This window comes from Pomacea canaliculata, linkage group LG1, assembly GCF_003073045.1.
Source record: "Pomacea canaliculata isolate SZHN2017 linkage group LG1, ASM307304v1, whole genome shotgun sequence".
Lineage (NCBI taxonomy): Eukaryota > Metazoa > Mollusca > Gastropoda > Architaenioglossa > Ampullariidae > Pomacea > Pomacea canaliculata.
In genome coordinates, this window is record NC_037590.1 from 37,139,483 (window position 1) to 37,156,493 (window position 17,011).

The following is a 17,011-nucleotide window of genomic DNA, read 5'->3' on the forward strand; positions in this document are numbered from 1 at the left end:
CGGAGTTTTACGGCCTCGGCGTCCGAGGAAGATTATTGCGGTCGCGCCGCCGTCGGCCCTCGGCGGTCACCCGGCCTGCAGCAGTCTGTGATCGCCGTCTGCGGCATTTCCTGCTCCATTGTCGCCGCGGTCCTGTCGCTTCGCCTCTTCCCAAACTTTGTTTGCAGAGGATTTTATCCTTTCCCCATTCTAGCTTATTGACCAGCCCTAGCTTCCCTATCACTATGTCAGCATCGCTCAAAAGCCGCACAAGCCCCTAGAGTGTCGATCCTAATTTGAACACAGCCCACGTTGACACGAGAGGCTGTGACTGCCAAGTCGAGTCTGTCTGATTCAATAATTTGTCCCATGTAAGTCAGAAGTGGAACTGTGATTTGAATTGATGAATACAGTAAAAAAAAAAAAAACCCTTTACTGACTGATTTTTTCCCTCAGTACAATGCCAACTCATTATCTCCCCACTATTTGTCCAAAAATGTTGGATGAGGTGAAGATGGTCAGTGTCTTCAACATATGATAGGGTGTTCGTGTTATCTTACGTAAGTTGCAAGAATCAAACAGACGGAGGAACCGACACGTATGCAGATGAGAACAATTTTTGTCGAATACAATATTACATTTCTTGAGTCTGCGTTAACATTACTGATCGCTGATTAGCACTTAAAAGACATTCCCATTAAAGCTGAAACGGCTTACCTCGGCTTTTAACGGAACTTGAATCTTGATCAGCTGAAGCCTGGCGTCCAGAAGGTATTCAGGGTAGCGTCGGTCGTAAAACCGACCGGAAGGAGAACGGACCGAGACTTCGGGCGCTGACTCCGAGTAAGAAAAGATGAATACTGTTGTTTGCCCAACATCGGCATCTATAGCCACCTCTCCCTCCAAACCTTTTTCAGAGGAAACTTCTCTTGCTCTGCTGCACAACTAAATGGACAACAGGACAAGATGTCGTTAGAACTTACAGCTAGAAAGCAGCAAACAAAGTATTCAATGTTAACGCATGAAGTACTCGCTTCATTACCGCACATTTTTGTAACAGAATGTCTACCGTAGTGGTCGAGTTGTCTCATCGGAGTGGTCGTCTTTTGGAAGAGGTCGGGTCTGCTGCATTCATATCCCACCGTACTCGCCACCTCAGTCACAATCAAATTTATTTGTTATACTAGTCCTGAAGATGACAAGTAAACAATACAAACAGTAGTTCTGCTCTCACTGAGTGTGATAAGTTTTTCCTCCATCGATTTTCCATGGGAGCCGCCATTTTTGCAGGTGCATGTTGGACCGGAAGTGTGGTGTTTATTTTTATATTTTATTTAAACTATTTACTCAGAATATTCTATATTGTGCTGTGCATTAAACCTGTTCTAACTAAATTTATTTAAGACTTAATTTTTTTAATTGGAAACTTATTGTGCGAGAGGCCTTGAACTTTGGCCGGTTATCGTAAAGCAAGACAAGGAAAGGGGAAATATCTACGCGACAAAGCGGGAATCACAAGGCTACCGAGACTATTGGTCCCACATCGTGTGCGACACCTGGGATATATCTATATAGCATATATACCCCTGAAAGCAATACTCTTCCAGTCCCTAGCTGCAGTCCCTGCTATTAAAACACATTCGTTCTGCTAAAATGTTTCGGGAATACATCAGCAGACTTTTCCCAATACCTGAACAGGTGAAGGGAATGCCCCGGTGTTGAAGATGTCCAGAAAATCGAACAAAGCATCCACAGCAGCGGTTGATTCTGGGCCGTTGAGGTCATAGTAACTTCTTCCGCCTACAATTTAAATCACATTCGATAATTAATAACAATTGTCTTGCCACTGGGGTATATTCGCAAACTGGCTCCCTCTCAAACCCCCACTTCATGATCAGCAAATTTAAAATTTCTCATTTAGTTAGTTTTATCTCTCTTCCTGAAATTAAAACACACTCAGATGAACGATGTAATTTATCTTTAAAAAAAAACTATTAACGATGTGAAGATGACAGAACCAAGATTTGCATGCTGAATCGAAGGATATATTGACATTCTTCTGATAACAATTACGCCTGATATCAACTTCGAAATTTTCTCAGAAACATTATCGACCAGCGGAAGGGAGTAGAAGATTTGCAGAGGTGGCAGTGAAGCTATTAATCGAGCAGGAAACAAACAAATTTTTTACTCTAACGTTCTCCTGCGCATGCTGGGAATGGAACTCGCGGACAGCTCCGCCATTTAGAAATTTGCTGAGCTGTCAGATGTGATTAAACGCAGACGTTCACCTGATCATTCCGAAACTGAAAGCTTGGGAATGAACCAGGCTCTGCTGACATTAATCTACGACTGCTGCAGCCGTGTCGTGGGCCTTAAGAAGTGGTTTGTAAAATGGATTATTTACTCTGCCAGTGTCATCATTCTCTCCATCTCTTGCCCGACAGTGTGCATGCACACTGGCACAAACACATAACTATATATATCTTACACAAATATACTTTCTCTCCCTTTTAAATACACACACCTGTGCACCCATGTGCTCCTATTACAATACACACATACCCGTATTTATACACACATATATATATATCATAGACACATGTCCACGCATGTATTCTTAAAGATACATACACATATGTATTCACACATATAATATCTCTTTTGTCTCTTTCTCTCCGAAATATGAACATTCATGGAAGCATGTACTCCTATTACAACATATGTATTTATTCACACACACACACAAACACACATTTCCTCTCTTGTCCTCTCCCAGCCAGACTCCAGTCTGCTGACGAGGGCGCTGGACGTCTCAAAGTAACGACATAAGTGTTGACATCACAAGGCACTTTGTGCCTCACGATTGCAAACACAGGCTGGTATAAAATGCCCGTTATCTCCACGCTCGGGGCGAAAGCAAACACTAGCATTTTCTGGGGAAATATAAAAAAGAATGCTGGCTGCCCACTTCGCTAAGATTGCTGAAGAATTTACAAAAAAAGAAAATCATGATCATTATCTTTGCTGGCTATCCGCTTCGACAAAGGAGAGAGCACTGTGTTGGCTTTGTCCCACCATATTGGCGATATTTCAGCCTGTAGCATGACAACAACAAGCCAGCCTTTGTTGTTGTGAAACTCGTTGCTTTTGATCAGTTTCTGGGGAAATCATGGCATTTTACTCTTTTATGTGAATTTAACATTTTCTACTGTTAATTATCAGAAATCGTGTTATGTCCATGTTGATTGCCTTGGTCAGGGACCCTGTTGTCTTAAATCCTGTGATTTTTGTCTCTCTAGGTTGAGTTGATATTTGTTCAGAAGTTTACTTTTTGTTATTGTTAGATATCTCCAGGATAGGACTGCAGGATATAAATTACGATTACAGTCACAGAAATCTCTGATATGCAGACAATAACAAACCACACACGTGCCATCACAGTTCCAACAGGACAGCCATCATGGTTGCTGAACACCAGGCAATGAGCAGTGTGATTAGCTGGCAGGAGTAAAAAATATTCTTTTGCCTGTTATCTTCTATAAACTCTTTGATGTGAAACTTTTTCATCTTTAGAATGAGGAACTACTGATGCAAAAAGATTTAAAATTTGACGCACTTAGGAAAATATTTTTTGAATAATTATGGTGTGACTTTTAGCTCCGTTATGGCCATTCTTACAGGACAAATATGGACGAAGATTTTTGAAAAAAGATTTTACAAGGTTTTAGATGAGGGCTGTATAAAAACTTTGCCAAAACTGCCTTTATGGTGTCTGCTAAGCATTAGAACAAACCTTTCATAGACGTGTTGTATATCTTTCCACTTGATGGTAGTGAAAACGAGACTTAAGATGGTCAGTTATCTTAATTAAATACTTCAGGGTCTGTCAGAATGTATCTCACGTGACTGACAGCTGTCAGAGCATATTTCCCATGGACAGTGCTGTTTATTTACATACCTCTAATTTACCAGTCATTTACTCCAAACATTAAAACAAACTGAAAACAGCGTGATGATGAGATGGACCGTATCTAACGACTACCTGCCTGTATCACGCGCTAACGCCAGAAGGTCATCGGGGGGTTGACCTCCGAGCAGGACGAAGCTGACCGCGAGACCAGCAGTCTCCAGCCTCCCCTTCACGGAGCTGACGTCAGGGCCGGTCGTCTGCTCGCCGTCCGTTATCACCAGCACGTGACCCATAGATGACAGAGCCGGGAGCTCGGAGCTTGAGACATTACGGATGCTAGTCGTAGGTGCAGTGTTATGGAGAAGCTGAAAAATAAACGTACTTTGTTGTTTGGCTGGCTGGCTGGCTGGGTGGGTGGGTGGTTAATGTTTTAGAATTATCAGTTTCGGCTATATTACAACCAGGTAGTAACAGGCCATCATGCACTTGCTTCAGAGTCGAGATATGCGTTTGCAAAAAAAATTCTGACATTAAAACACTGTCAGCAGCCCTCGGTAAATCTCGACACTGCCTCCATTTAAAACGTTTGTGGAGCCTGCAGTGCTGAAGCTGTTGACCACTCGGCTCTTTAAATGGCGAAATTATTCAGGGTATTAAGATGGCATGAGATGACATTTAAAGCCTCTAATTTAGCCTCTAGAACCAGATATAAATACTAACTTTCGGATTTCGCCATTTAGAAAAAAAATGTTCTTTGAAGACCATACTGTACCTTTAATAATTGAACATGATATTCTAAGTGCTTTTAATACCGCCTCAGCGACATTTCCCAATGGGGAAATTAGAGCTCGATAAGTCCACCATTAACACTTTCATTCTTAAAAATCTGTATCTTCACCCATTGCCTTTTAAGGGTAAAATAAAAGAATTTTCGACTTTCGCTATAATAGCTAATAGAGAGTATTAAAAGAATTGTTCTTTACAGGATTAGATTTAAGCCCCCCCCCCCTTTAAACTATATTTAGAAACTAAAGTGTTGAAAGAAATTCTTCCCTCCAGAATTTCTTACCTGCTGACGTCACCTCACGCCTTCAGGTCCAGTGAATCGATAATTTAATTACCAGCAGTTTAAAATTTACTCAGAGGTCTCTATAGAAACTAGTTGCAGAGACTTGTATACAAAGTGTTATGTTTCTAAACGCGGCTGTTGTCTCTCAAGGTATTTTCTAGAAGGAACTGAGCACTTTCCCTTTGATGAATTACACACAGTAATGTGATCTGTAATATCCACATTTGTTTTCCTTCTTCATCTCCGGGATCCTCTCTGCCTTTTTCCTTCTTGTGAACACCGTATCCCTTCGTCGGTCTGTCTTTTATCGACGGCCATTACCCCAGGAGATATAGGTGGCAGATACACCTATCAGTAAGCTTGCTACTGAAATAATTATCAATTAGGGTATCGGCACGGGTATTCATGTCTTCGCCCTCACCCAGATAAATGCCGGCAGATCAGTGTAAGTAGATTATGAGCTATCTACGCTGGCTCTTCGGCCCTATTGACCGACTTCATCAACAGAGGGTGTATGAAGAAGCTGGCATGATGTAGAGGAAAATGAATGTAAAGACATTGACATGGTATAGATTAATAGTAGTACAAAGACATGATATTGTAATCTGGTTGCTTGTTTTCGCCATCATGAGGCAAAAAGATGTGATTTCGCACTATGAGGGGAGATGGAGACGGAGGAACCGGTGTACCCGGAGAAAACTCCGACGAACAGATGTCATACAGAGGGTGTCCCGAGGTGAGATATGAACCCGAGACCTTTCACTGCAGTGATGACAAGCGAGTGTTTTAACTACTACACTGCCGAGCGCTCCATAAAATAATAATAATATAATAATAATAATAATAATAATAATAATAATAATAATAATAATAATAATAAATAATAATATAATAGCACCACATCACATCTCAAGACGCTTCACGAATCACAGTAACTACATCAGACGATGACAAAAGAAGACGATAGATGATGTCAAAATAATGTGGCGAAATAACAAAATGGCGAAAGTATGTACCAGACTGTTTACTCCACCGATGGGTTGCTCCTACATCAGGTATAAACCACAATCCACACCCCACGTGGCATACAACAGCTAGGCACTTCCATAGCAAACACAATTCCAAGCGGTACATCCATCCCACAGACGCACTGGATCAACGAATGGGTCCCAGCACACACGAGGGTCCACTGATCAACAAAGGTCAAAGGGAACTGAAGCCTTTAAAACCTCGTTGATCGTGGTCTCACCGCCAGAGAGGAACCGAAGCCACCGGCACGGACAGTGGCAGGCACCAACACCAAGTCCAGCACCAACACCAAGTCCAGTATGAACAGAGACAAACAGACAAAAAAACCCCAAAACAAACCAAACCAAAACAAAACAACAAAAATAGACAGCAGAGCCCTCTAACCAGTTAGGCGAAAGGACATCATTCTCACTATAAATGAAATAAAAAGAAAGCAGAACGATTTACAGAAAAGAGGAGTGGCAACAAACTGACATGATATACAAGAAATAGCAACATAAAGAAAAATGTTTGATATAGGGGAGAGAGAAACAGGAGAACTGTAGAGGAAAGAAGGTAAAAAGATCCTGACAGGTTATAAAATAATGCTGAGTATAAAGAAAATAAAAGGATTTAAGGGAAGCTTGAAGAAACTGGACCGACCTAGAGGCAAGAAAGGCGCGAAGAAATTGTCGTGATATAGAGGAAGGAGAGACGTATGGAGAAAATGATCTGACAGACGGGAAAGTGGAGGAGAAAACAATTGACATAACAGAAAGGAGGCACTCGCTTGTCCCATGCTGTGCGGATGATTTGGACCAGACACGAACTTCTCTGTCAAATAATGTCGAGACTCTTTATTTTTTACATTCAAGACATTTTCTAGCTGCTATACTCCACAGAGCCTCTCTTTAGCCACTCTGAGAACAAACAAACGAACCAACAAATAAACCAGCTTCAAGCATGGTCCCTTGTTTCAAATGAAACGAAGCTCGAAGGTCAGTGTCTGAACTCTTTCTCTCTCTTTCTCTCTCTCTCATTTCCCTCACTCTCTCCCTCCCCATTCCTGTATTTGCAGAATCCGCTCACTTAATGGCGATCGTTGAATACGAACAAGCTCTTTTCCCAGAGAGATGCTATCTTTAACTACCCCTGTCTCTTTATGAGAGCTAGCTGTGTTTGAGGAGCTGAAATATATCGGCCATTAGGTTGTCGGCCAGAGGTATTACTGTTCATCATCCCTCAATACAGCTGCGCGTCATTTTCCCTCCTTTATCTCCTCCAACATTTCCCTCACCACCCTGCCTCTGCAAATACTCTAGCAACTGCAAACTCTGGCATGTGTGATGGTCAATGATACACGAGAATGTTTATTTTACATGTTCGTATGTATGCATGGGTGTATGAATCGATCTACTTGTCCAGCCCACGTGATTTCGCATTATGTGTGTTCATGACTAATTACATGACAATGAGGATGATTACACAAACCGCAAGCCATAAATATGACAAGAATATATGTTTGTGTCTTGCCTCTGCAGCGCGGACTAGCGCCGATGCTATGCTGGTGGCGCCACCGCAGTCGGTGGGCAGATGATCCACAAACTTCTGCCTGTCCTCGGGTGTCCTCAGGGTCACCGGTGGTCGCTGCACGTCGGCGTTTTCGTTGAATGTTATCATGCCCACCACGGTCTCGGGGGGCAGGCCGTCGCTGATGAACGACGCCACCGCTTGTCTCATCAACAGCAGTTTGTTGTCTTCCTTTACAAACAAACAAAAGGAGCGTCTGGCGCCTGATTCGTCAAAACCAGCAACGGTTTTAATAGAAATTGTGTTTTGTGGTTAAAATGGACAGAAGTATCTCGCAATGAATATTTTCTACCCTTCTTGAGAGTGTGATTGACTTTAGTCGTGCTCTCTGAGTTTTTTGTTTGTTGTTTTTTTGTTGTTGATGTTTATTTTTTAGGGGGGACGGTTGTTCTCTCTGTATTTTTGCCATAACCATGAGTACCATTCCATCCACCCCAAAACAGAAGGGTAATACAACAGGGATGTCTTTGATTCTCTTACAGACATACTGGAGGACGTATCCAGGGCCAGCACCAGACGTGGGGTACCAGGGGCCTGCACGATAGTGAAGACTGGCATGGTGTCCACCCCTTCGCGCGGAGGGTTTCGGCCGTTCTTGAAGTCTTCGGACCCGGCGATGACAGACCACGTGCTGCGATGTCCACACAGACGGTTGTGGCGACTAGGTGCGTTGTAGTTGTGCATGGTTTCCGGTTGTCTCGGTCGTCATCGCAGAATTTCACAATCTGAACAATTTCAGGAATTCGAGAAATGTGATTGGCTGGATTTTGGACAGTGTAATAATGTCTTGCAAGAAGCTCACTGAGAACTACCGAGAAAGGTAATTGTCTTCCAGAATGTAATTCCTGAAGACTGAAAACGAACGTATAAAGAGACAATAGAGAACTGCATTCATTCTACCTTCTATTAATCTCAAAATTAGGCTGCTTAACTTTTTTTTACATTATTAGGAAAAAAAGAATATATTTCCTAGAGACTTGATCATTAGAATGGTGAATTAACCTTGGAAATTGCATGTCTTGCTTCCTTTTCAGAATTCGCTTTTATAAAGAACAGTCAGAAAAAAAAATTATCGTAATATGCAGTCAGATTTCTCGGAAGTATTTTTCCCTCCTGCCTCCAAGGAGATTCGACCATTCTGACAAGCTACTTATAAAATCTTGCATCGTAATTTTCTCTTTTTCCGCTCACCGACTCCACAAATACACGATCCATAATTGAAGCCTCAGTCCTGCTGTTGGCAGGCCCCGAGGGGTAGGGGAAAAACACACAGCCCTCCGGATACAGCCCCGTGTTGGCATCTATTGTGTTGCACTGCACCGGACTGTCGTCGGTCCCTAGAACAGGTTTGCCTGTCTGCGGGTCCATTTGGTAAATGAGTCCGGCAATCCCTTCTGTGCACCGAACTCCCTCCAGTTGCCCCGTGGATGGCGAGTAGTAGAACTGTAGCTCCCCTTCTGGCCGTACTCGTTGAACACTCCCCAGCGAAATGTCGCCCACTCATGCACCAAAACACGTGCTGGCATGTAAAAACTTAAACTCTGAATAATATGAAAAGTGAAGTGATCCAAAAAATACTATGAATGAAACATCTGCACCGGCTAAACAATGACAAGGAAGTTTTCTGAATAAGCTGAACTTTTTATTTTATACAGAGATTAATATAAAAAAAGACTGTTGTTTACTTTCTTTATTTGATGTTGATCTTTTTGTTTACTTGAATCGTAGGTGTTATTTTATAAACTATTTTGGGACAAGGTAGGAATTATTGCAAAAAAATAATAGAAACATGGCTCCTCGTCATCGAAATATTCTTTATCGGAGCGATTTTTTAGAAGGAGGTAAATTCCAATACTGAAGTTAAAATGCATAAATGTATTTACATGCAGATGCATAAAATTATCAAATGTAATTTTGAGTATGAATACTTTCTAAAGACCGGAAAAGTGTGATCCCGGAACTTCTGTGTACATTAAGTGACAAGATATATACCACCATTTTTGTCCGTTATTTACATGGATCTACAGTGGAACTAATTTTATTCGCGGGTGGGTTGGCGTGGCAGTGAAGTACCTGGGGATCCGAGGGTGCTAGCCAGCTGACTGTTAGTCAGGACATCGGTGGAGATGGAGATGCGGATGCCATGCTGCCCGCAGCCGGCGTAGGATTTTGTGAAGGTTGCAGCAGCTGCAGCTTGTGAAGCGACGGAAGACTCCCCCGGAGCTCCTCCCAACGGCGGCGACGGGGCGGCAGGTGCCAGACTCCCCGTGACAACCACGTCAGCGCTGCCGAGAACTTGCCACGTAGAAGCGCCGTAGGAAGCTTGCACTCGCCACGTGCTGGGCACGAGAATGATGACGTCACGGAAGACGGCCCTTTGATTGGTCGCCAAGTATAGGTACGATGACGCCCCGATAAACGCATTCTGTAACGAATCATCAATATTGTATATACAGTGTTCCCTCGTTTATCGCGGGGGATCGGTGCTATGATCAGCCGCGATAAACGAATTTCCGCGAAATAGGGACATACATGCAATAATAATATATGCATGCAAAAAAATATCATGTGAGTGTAAAGTAATATATTAATCATGGTATTAATACAGCACAATAACAAATTAGTGTAAAAAAATTATAACTTTACTCAAAGAAACCCAAAAAAACTGATGCGAACTGGTTGCGAGATGGGAGATAATCATGGCTCGTCGCTTACGCATAGCAATGGATTTCTGTTACACAATTATTTCTTTCTTTCTATCTACAAAATAATCATGGTATTTTAATAGAAATACTAATACAGCTTCATTTTTCGTCTTTTTCCTGTTGAAATATCTATGGTATTTTATAAAATTATAATTCCCAGCGCGGAAGTATCGATCGATACTTCACTCAAAAAAAACCCGCGAAGTAGTGAATCCGCGATAGATGAACCGCGAAGTAGCGAGGGAACACTGTAATGAGAGAATATGATCTGGAAAATAAACGGACCATAAAGAAAAGTGTGTGTTGTTGTTGCTTGGTGGTAATCAGGAGGAGAGAGAAAGAAAAAGAACAAAATCCTCGGACTGTAAACATTAACTCAGAAATCAGTATCCATATTACTACACTTACACGTTCCTTCAGACTTTAAGTTAAGAAGTAAAGACCAACAAAAATGTATTTTAATGAGATTTGACTGAAGTTCGGTGATGGGGTTAGATCACCGATGTAACGGATGTTTATCTGTTCAACAACGACTACACGATGAAGCCAAGGATGTCTACATAGACGCCAGGGGCCGTAGTCTCATCGCGTCGCTAAGCCACTTAGAGGCCATCAAAGGTCCGACCACCCTCTAAGTGGCCTTTTAGAGGCCGAAATATGTCGCGTCTTTTGGCTGCGCTGGCGGGTGATTCGGCCTGTAAGTGTAGAGACGGCCGCTGGCGCCTGTAACTCGCGAAGGGCTCGTTAAACATGGCCGCCGTGGTGTTTTTGCTGTATGACACGGACCGAAATCTTCACAGAAACAGGATATTTCGGGATCAAAGTAATCCCATCGATTCATGGAATGACATAACGATATACGAACGCTTAAAATTTCGAAGAGTTGACATCCTGGAGATCGTCGACGACATTCAGGAGGCTTTAACATTTTCGAATCGAGGGCGCAGTGTCACACCGACATTGCAAGTATGTCTTGCCCTTCGTTTCTATGCGACAGGTACCTTTCAAAATGTGTGTGCTGACCAACGTGCTGTACTATTTTTTTATTTTAAATGCTTTGTTTGCCTGGAAAGGGCCTGGGAAAATTAGGTGGAAGGGGGAGGTGTGAAAGATCCCAGTTAATGGGGCTGTCAGTGTGGACAGTCTGAGGCGTGCCGCACAATGCTGGGATGGCCGGCCGGTCTTTTTTTTTTTTAAGCAATTGGTGTCGATAGGTTGTTTTATTCGAAGAACAAAGGAAAGAAAGCTATGGTGATTTCAATGTTGTTGTGTGACTGAGTGTTTTTACTTGATGGGAGCGGGGAGAAGAAGATTCTCTTCCGTATTGTCAGTGAGTCCGGAGCGGACGTCGCTTTTTTTTTTTTGTATCAAGTCTTGAACCAACTTACAAGACTGCGATGTTCTACGCCACAAAAGGCGGCAATTTTATCCGCAATTCGCTGCCATATTGCGCTCTTCTTTCTATTATTTCATTTGTCAACGAACTCATTAAGCACACCTTTTCCAACCTTACCTGACAAAAAAAAACAAAAAACAAAAACAAACAAACAACAACAACAAAAGCACAGTCAAGATATATAAAAAGAGAAGATAACGAACACTACTTCAGTCTTCTAACAAGATCCAGATTTTCTTGTTTGTCATGCAGTTCGCCTTTCTCGGCTTCTTATATGGCGATATGTTGTCTGCTTCATGTTTTTCTTCCATTGTTCTCGGTAAACGTTGGTTCGCGCATGCGCACACGTGGAGTTCCCTAGTTTTCCCTCAAGGTCAGGGTGTCGACGGCCCGATTGCTGAAGTGCGGTTACACGGGCGACATTTTTCGCACGCATGACGCTCGCCTAGCGGCCGGCCAGCTCTCGGGCCGTTGGAGTTTAGCGATCAGGAAAATGTCGACGCGATGAGACTATGGCCCCAGGGCTCCGGTGCATAGGCGGTCTTAACTTTTCGTCTTAAGATGCCTTGCTTAACTCGCTTTTTGTCTTGGCTAAGTTCTCGGTCTCAAGCCTGTTGCATGAGCGATCTCAGCCCCTTGCTTAGCTGAGAAACGGGTCAGGTCAGCGCGGCGGTCGAGGTCAGCGATATAAATAAATTCGTCCGGGAGCGGCCTTGCCAACCGTATATTCCACCAATGAAAACTGCGCTACAGCGATGGTGCCGAGCCGCGAAATTCGTCTGCATACCATGGCTGAAACGAAGTAGGGATGTGCGACAGCGAACTATTAGTCTTAATCGAGGAGGTTACCAGGGAGAAGAAGAGGCTTTACCAGAAAAAAGAGAAAGATGAAATAAGAAAGAAATGAGCGGATTTAAGATCTTCCATAATTTCATTTCTCAGTCGTCAAAAACATCCACCCACGGACAGGGGGGCCACCAGAAACACCCGTGATGAATGGAGAAAGTGATAAATATTTTGGTAGATGATTTCAGAGAACTGATGGAAGGCACAAACATCGAAGGTTAGTAATTTTGTTTACCTGTGTAGATTTTTTTTTTACGTCTGTGTCATCCGCAGAAAAAGCTCTAGATACCGAGAGAATGCAAATGCAAAGCCTATAGTCAGCACACAACAGCCAGTTTGAAAATAAGTATTTCCATCCGAAATACATTTATTTAAAATAACTAGATACATTTCTGATTTAGTTTTTGTTACAGGTGGTGAATCATTTAGGCTGGTTCCTCCAGAAGTCTTTCATGATAGGGGAGAATAATAAAATAATAATATTGACATATATAGGAGGTGCAATATAGAACACTCCAGTTCAATCTTCTAATTCAACGATGGAAATGCTTTTGTTAGAAGTATATGCAGATTTATTATTTTCATGCATAACAAACAACAATGAATTGAACATTTCAGATTATGATGTTTTCAAATGGGAAATTTTAAAAATGTACTTTATATCACAGATATTCCTGATGGTATTTTTGAACAAAACATGAAATATTAAGGAAAAGCCACCACGGTTTTTGTACTTTAGAGAGGGCAGCTACATATAATTTTCCACAGCTGGCTTAAAATTATAAATTGTTTAATTCAAGTGCCAAACACAGACTATGACATAATTTGGGAGATGTACACAGCAGGTTTGTCTTTACATCCACAGTCAGTTTGGACATTTAACAAGTTTTAACCTACAAGTCTAATACATATTACAGTACCAGTGTTCTACAGTTTAGATTCCAGTAGACACTCAGCTTCTGAATGACACAGATTTGCAGTGTCTACATTCTTAAACAGTTGAAAATAAGATGTTATGAAGTTCTGAAATGGCTAAACCTGAGTCCAGTGAAAAGTGCTAAATATTAACTCTAAAGAGAGAAACATGTCCTTCACAATTCTACTAGCAGCATGTAGTAAATATCAACATAACTGCTTTTTACTAGTTACTTGGCATCACAAAGAATAACAAGCAACACAATAATCTATTTATATAGAAACCTTACACAGAAGAGTAATTCAAGCAATACCTTTACATAACCTAATGCGATCGTAAGTACTCAGTGCTCCCAAGCATGAATCAATTGTTCTAAGAAACATTTCTTTCGTGCAGCATCAAGACCACACAGAGAGCCACACAGCAATATTCAAAGCCATCAAAGTGGCTTAGGCCTAGACAGCTGCACATTTCTGAAAAAAATCTTTTTGACTGTCAGATAAAACACACCGGGTGATGTACCAAGCAGCCAGAATTCCATCCGTCAACTGGGTCACCCGAAGAAAGCAAAATACCTGATGATACAAAAGAATGCACAACAAAGATAAGAGAACAAAAAACTTTGTAGCTCCTGGACAGTGAACTTGAATCTTGTTAAAAAAGAATTGCAATTCATGGAAATCAAAATAAATCTGGCGCAGGCTGAGGTAACAAATACTAGACAGAAAAACAGATGGAAAATGAATTGGTAATGCCAGCTGCTGAAAGTGTTCACCAACTGATTGGGGTGGATGTTGCTATTCAGCCAAAGTCAAATTGAATAATAATGTGCCATTCAGTTAGAATTATGACAGCACAATGGAACACATGATGATTTTTGCTGCTTTGGCAGGGATATATCTGAAGTCACACAATATATTCTGAAGCATATGATATTAAAGGGGAGGAGTTCTTTTCTTGTCTGCATTTAAAAAAAGGGAAACTAAGCCAGTCCCTCAGCGGGTAGCCACTGTCTCCCATATTCATCCCATGTCAATGCCGTCAGCCACTACAATTGCATTATGCCTTGTTGCATAAATTGTAATCCCACCATCACCTGCAAAAGACATAGGAAATATTATTGACCTCAATGATTTATATATTTTAGTATTCACATCTAAACAAAACTGTCCATTTTTAGTTAAAAGGACGATGTGAACATTAACCTATTATGATTATCTATCTCTTGAGCCACATGTTTACAACTTGAGACATACTGCAATGAACTGCCTGTCAAATTGATAAACATGTATTGAATCAAACTATATAAGAGAATTCTGGGTGCTCTGCTACTTTATTCTGTGTGTTTTACTTAAATACAATGCCATCAATTTTTTAATAATGTTTACATACTCTAAAACAACACTTGGAGCACAGTGGATGGGCCAGAATTGTGCCTCTGCTCATATGAGCCAAGTATAGCAAACTGTGAATTTTCTTGGATTATTGCTGTCACCAGAGTGAAAGTAGAAAATTTTCATTACTTTTATTGCAAAATTCAAGTTTTTTCCTTTCCAAATATGTATAAGTTTTGTGGTCTCGTGTTTACCTGAGAGCATCAATAATAACAACAAACATCACCCACTGTCGTCAACACCGTCTTCAGTTATACGCCATTGTTTTGTTATGTGATTATATTTTGATGTCATTCTAACATTATTAAATATTTTTAACGTAATGCTGTCAATTACACTTATTAATTATATATTTATATAGTGGTGGTGACTATAGTCTTACCTGCAACAAAGGCGGAGTAGATCGGCCTTTTCGTTGAAAATGATGGTCGAAATCATTTTCCACTGTTATGTTCGCTCGACGAAATCGAAAACGATGAAACAAATCGACGTCATACATTTCAAAAGGATTTGATGGATCGCTGAAGTAGTCTAAAACCTGTGTCTTGTCAATGGACAACTCAGTAAACAACACCATCAAGCGCCACTGTTACTACGAAAGCCGCCGTACGGTCATGCGTAAGCAGCGTGTCGCGGCTAAGCAAGGAGTTAAGCCTGGGGGGGACCAGTCTTAACTTTTAAGACTAAGACCGCTTGCTTAGCGAGTTGAGACCGCCCATGCACCGCGCTTAACAGGCGTCTTAGGTTAAGACAGCGTGCTTGGCTTAACTGCGGTCTTAACTCGAGTTAAGACCGCCTATGCACCGCAGCCCAGGGCCGTACTACATGTACAACACATTTTAAAAAAAACGATTTGCCGAACATTTTGGGTGCGCCCACAAAAAAGTTCTTTCTTATCAGTAACTTGCACTCCTAGGCGAATAATACAAACATTCTTGTCTAGAACAATTTCTATAGTTGTCTGTGTAGAAAATATTTCCATAGTATTTTGACTCATCTATCTAAACTTTAAACTATATTTAAGAAAAAAAAATTATTTGTACTGGCAGATTTTATTTTAGCCGTAGGTTTGTCCTAGTTTTGTTTCTAAGGAAGCCCAAACCAACATTACTTCCCACCCGGCTATGCCACTTCCTCCTCTTTCTGGAAGGATGACATTTGATTCTCCTTTTCTTTTCATTTCCCGAATGTCTATGCACGCGAACACTGAGGATATGTAAAGGATGTCCGTAAAAGTTCTCAAATACAGTGAGAGATTAGTCCTTCCGTAGCATGAAAAGCCTTAAATAATACATTTTCCCTCTCAGTCCATCTCTAATCACCACTTACAGTGGGCAGTATTCCTCCACTAAGCGCCAGTTCATCTTAATTTCTAAAAAATAAAAAAAAGACGAGTTGAATAAAGGTCATCAAGCTAACCTTAATGCTCTGTATGAGTGCAGGATCTTCTGGAACATCCGGGCTGATGGCTACTAGGACATTCTTGTACTCGTTGTTTTGCAACTGGACGGAGCTCGGCCCCGAGATGGCCGCCACCAGGTGGACCATCAACACGGCGACAGCCGACGGTGGCGAGTTGAGGATCTTCGCCATGTTTCCTGTCACCCACGTTTCAAGGCTGTTGTTTTTTAACCTCTGACTGGACGATAAGGGACGAGGTGACTGTGACAAGCACGTGTGTAGCATGACATCAGCTGAGATAAAGCCACCACAAGGAAATTTTGAGTTTCAGCAAGCCAGGGGCTTCTATCCCTAGAGTAAAGTGTGTCAGTTGGTGATAAATATTGCGTAGTCGACATTTCATTGTAACCACCTGCGCTATCTCTTAACTGCTGAGAGCTTGAGTCTACTCAAAAAGAGATTTGTACATTAAGTATGTAGGCAGGATGGGAGTATTTGTTCTATTTATAGGAGGTAGTAAATGGGAAAATCTCAGAAGTAAACAGCCCACTGTACAAACGAGACCCATCGCATCTTATTACATTTCACAAGAGCGAGAGACAGTGACCCACAGTGTGACCTGCGAGATAGACATTATCAGTTATCGTCCCCTTCATAGTAACAACGGTTTGCATAGTTTCACCAATACAATTTTTAAAAAGAATTGATATCCAAAATTTTTTTAAGTTTCAAAATGGGGTTGAAAAAGAAATTGTGAGAGCTATATCATACAGAAACATTAAGGTTATGAGGCC

General features: G+C 41.6%; 1 protein-coding gene across 1 annotated transcript in view; it reads right to left on the reverse strand.

The window, feature by feature from the left end:
• LOC112561221 (calcium-activated chloride channel regulator 1-like) overlaps positions 1-16,624 on the reverse strand; it is a 32,127-nt gene extending 15,503 nt beyond the window's left edge. Inside the window, exons 1-8 of the mRNA XM_025233565.1 lie at positions 16,236-16,624; positions 9,633-9,984; positions 8,904-9,078; positions 8,040-8,256; positions 7,503-7,730; positions 4,029-4,257; positions 1,670-1,779; positions 697-924 (exon numbers count right to left, since the gene is read on the reverse strand). Of these exons, the coding sequence (XP_025089350.1) occupies positions 697-924; positions 1,670-1,779; positions 4,029-4,257; positions 7,503-7,730; positions 8,040-8,256; positions 8,904-9,078; positions 9,633-9,984; positions 16,236-16,502 (1,806 nt within the window). The 5' untranslated portion in view covers positions 16,503-16,624. The remainder of the gene's footprint in view (positions 1-696; positions 925-1,669; positions 1,780-4,028; positions 4,258-7,502; positions 7,731-8,039; positions 8,257-8,903; positions 9,079-9,632; positions 9,985-16,235) is intronic.
• Positions 16,625-17,011: the final 387 nt, after the last annotated feature.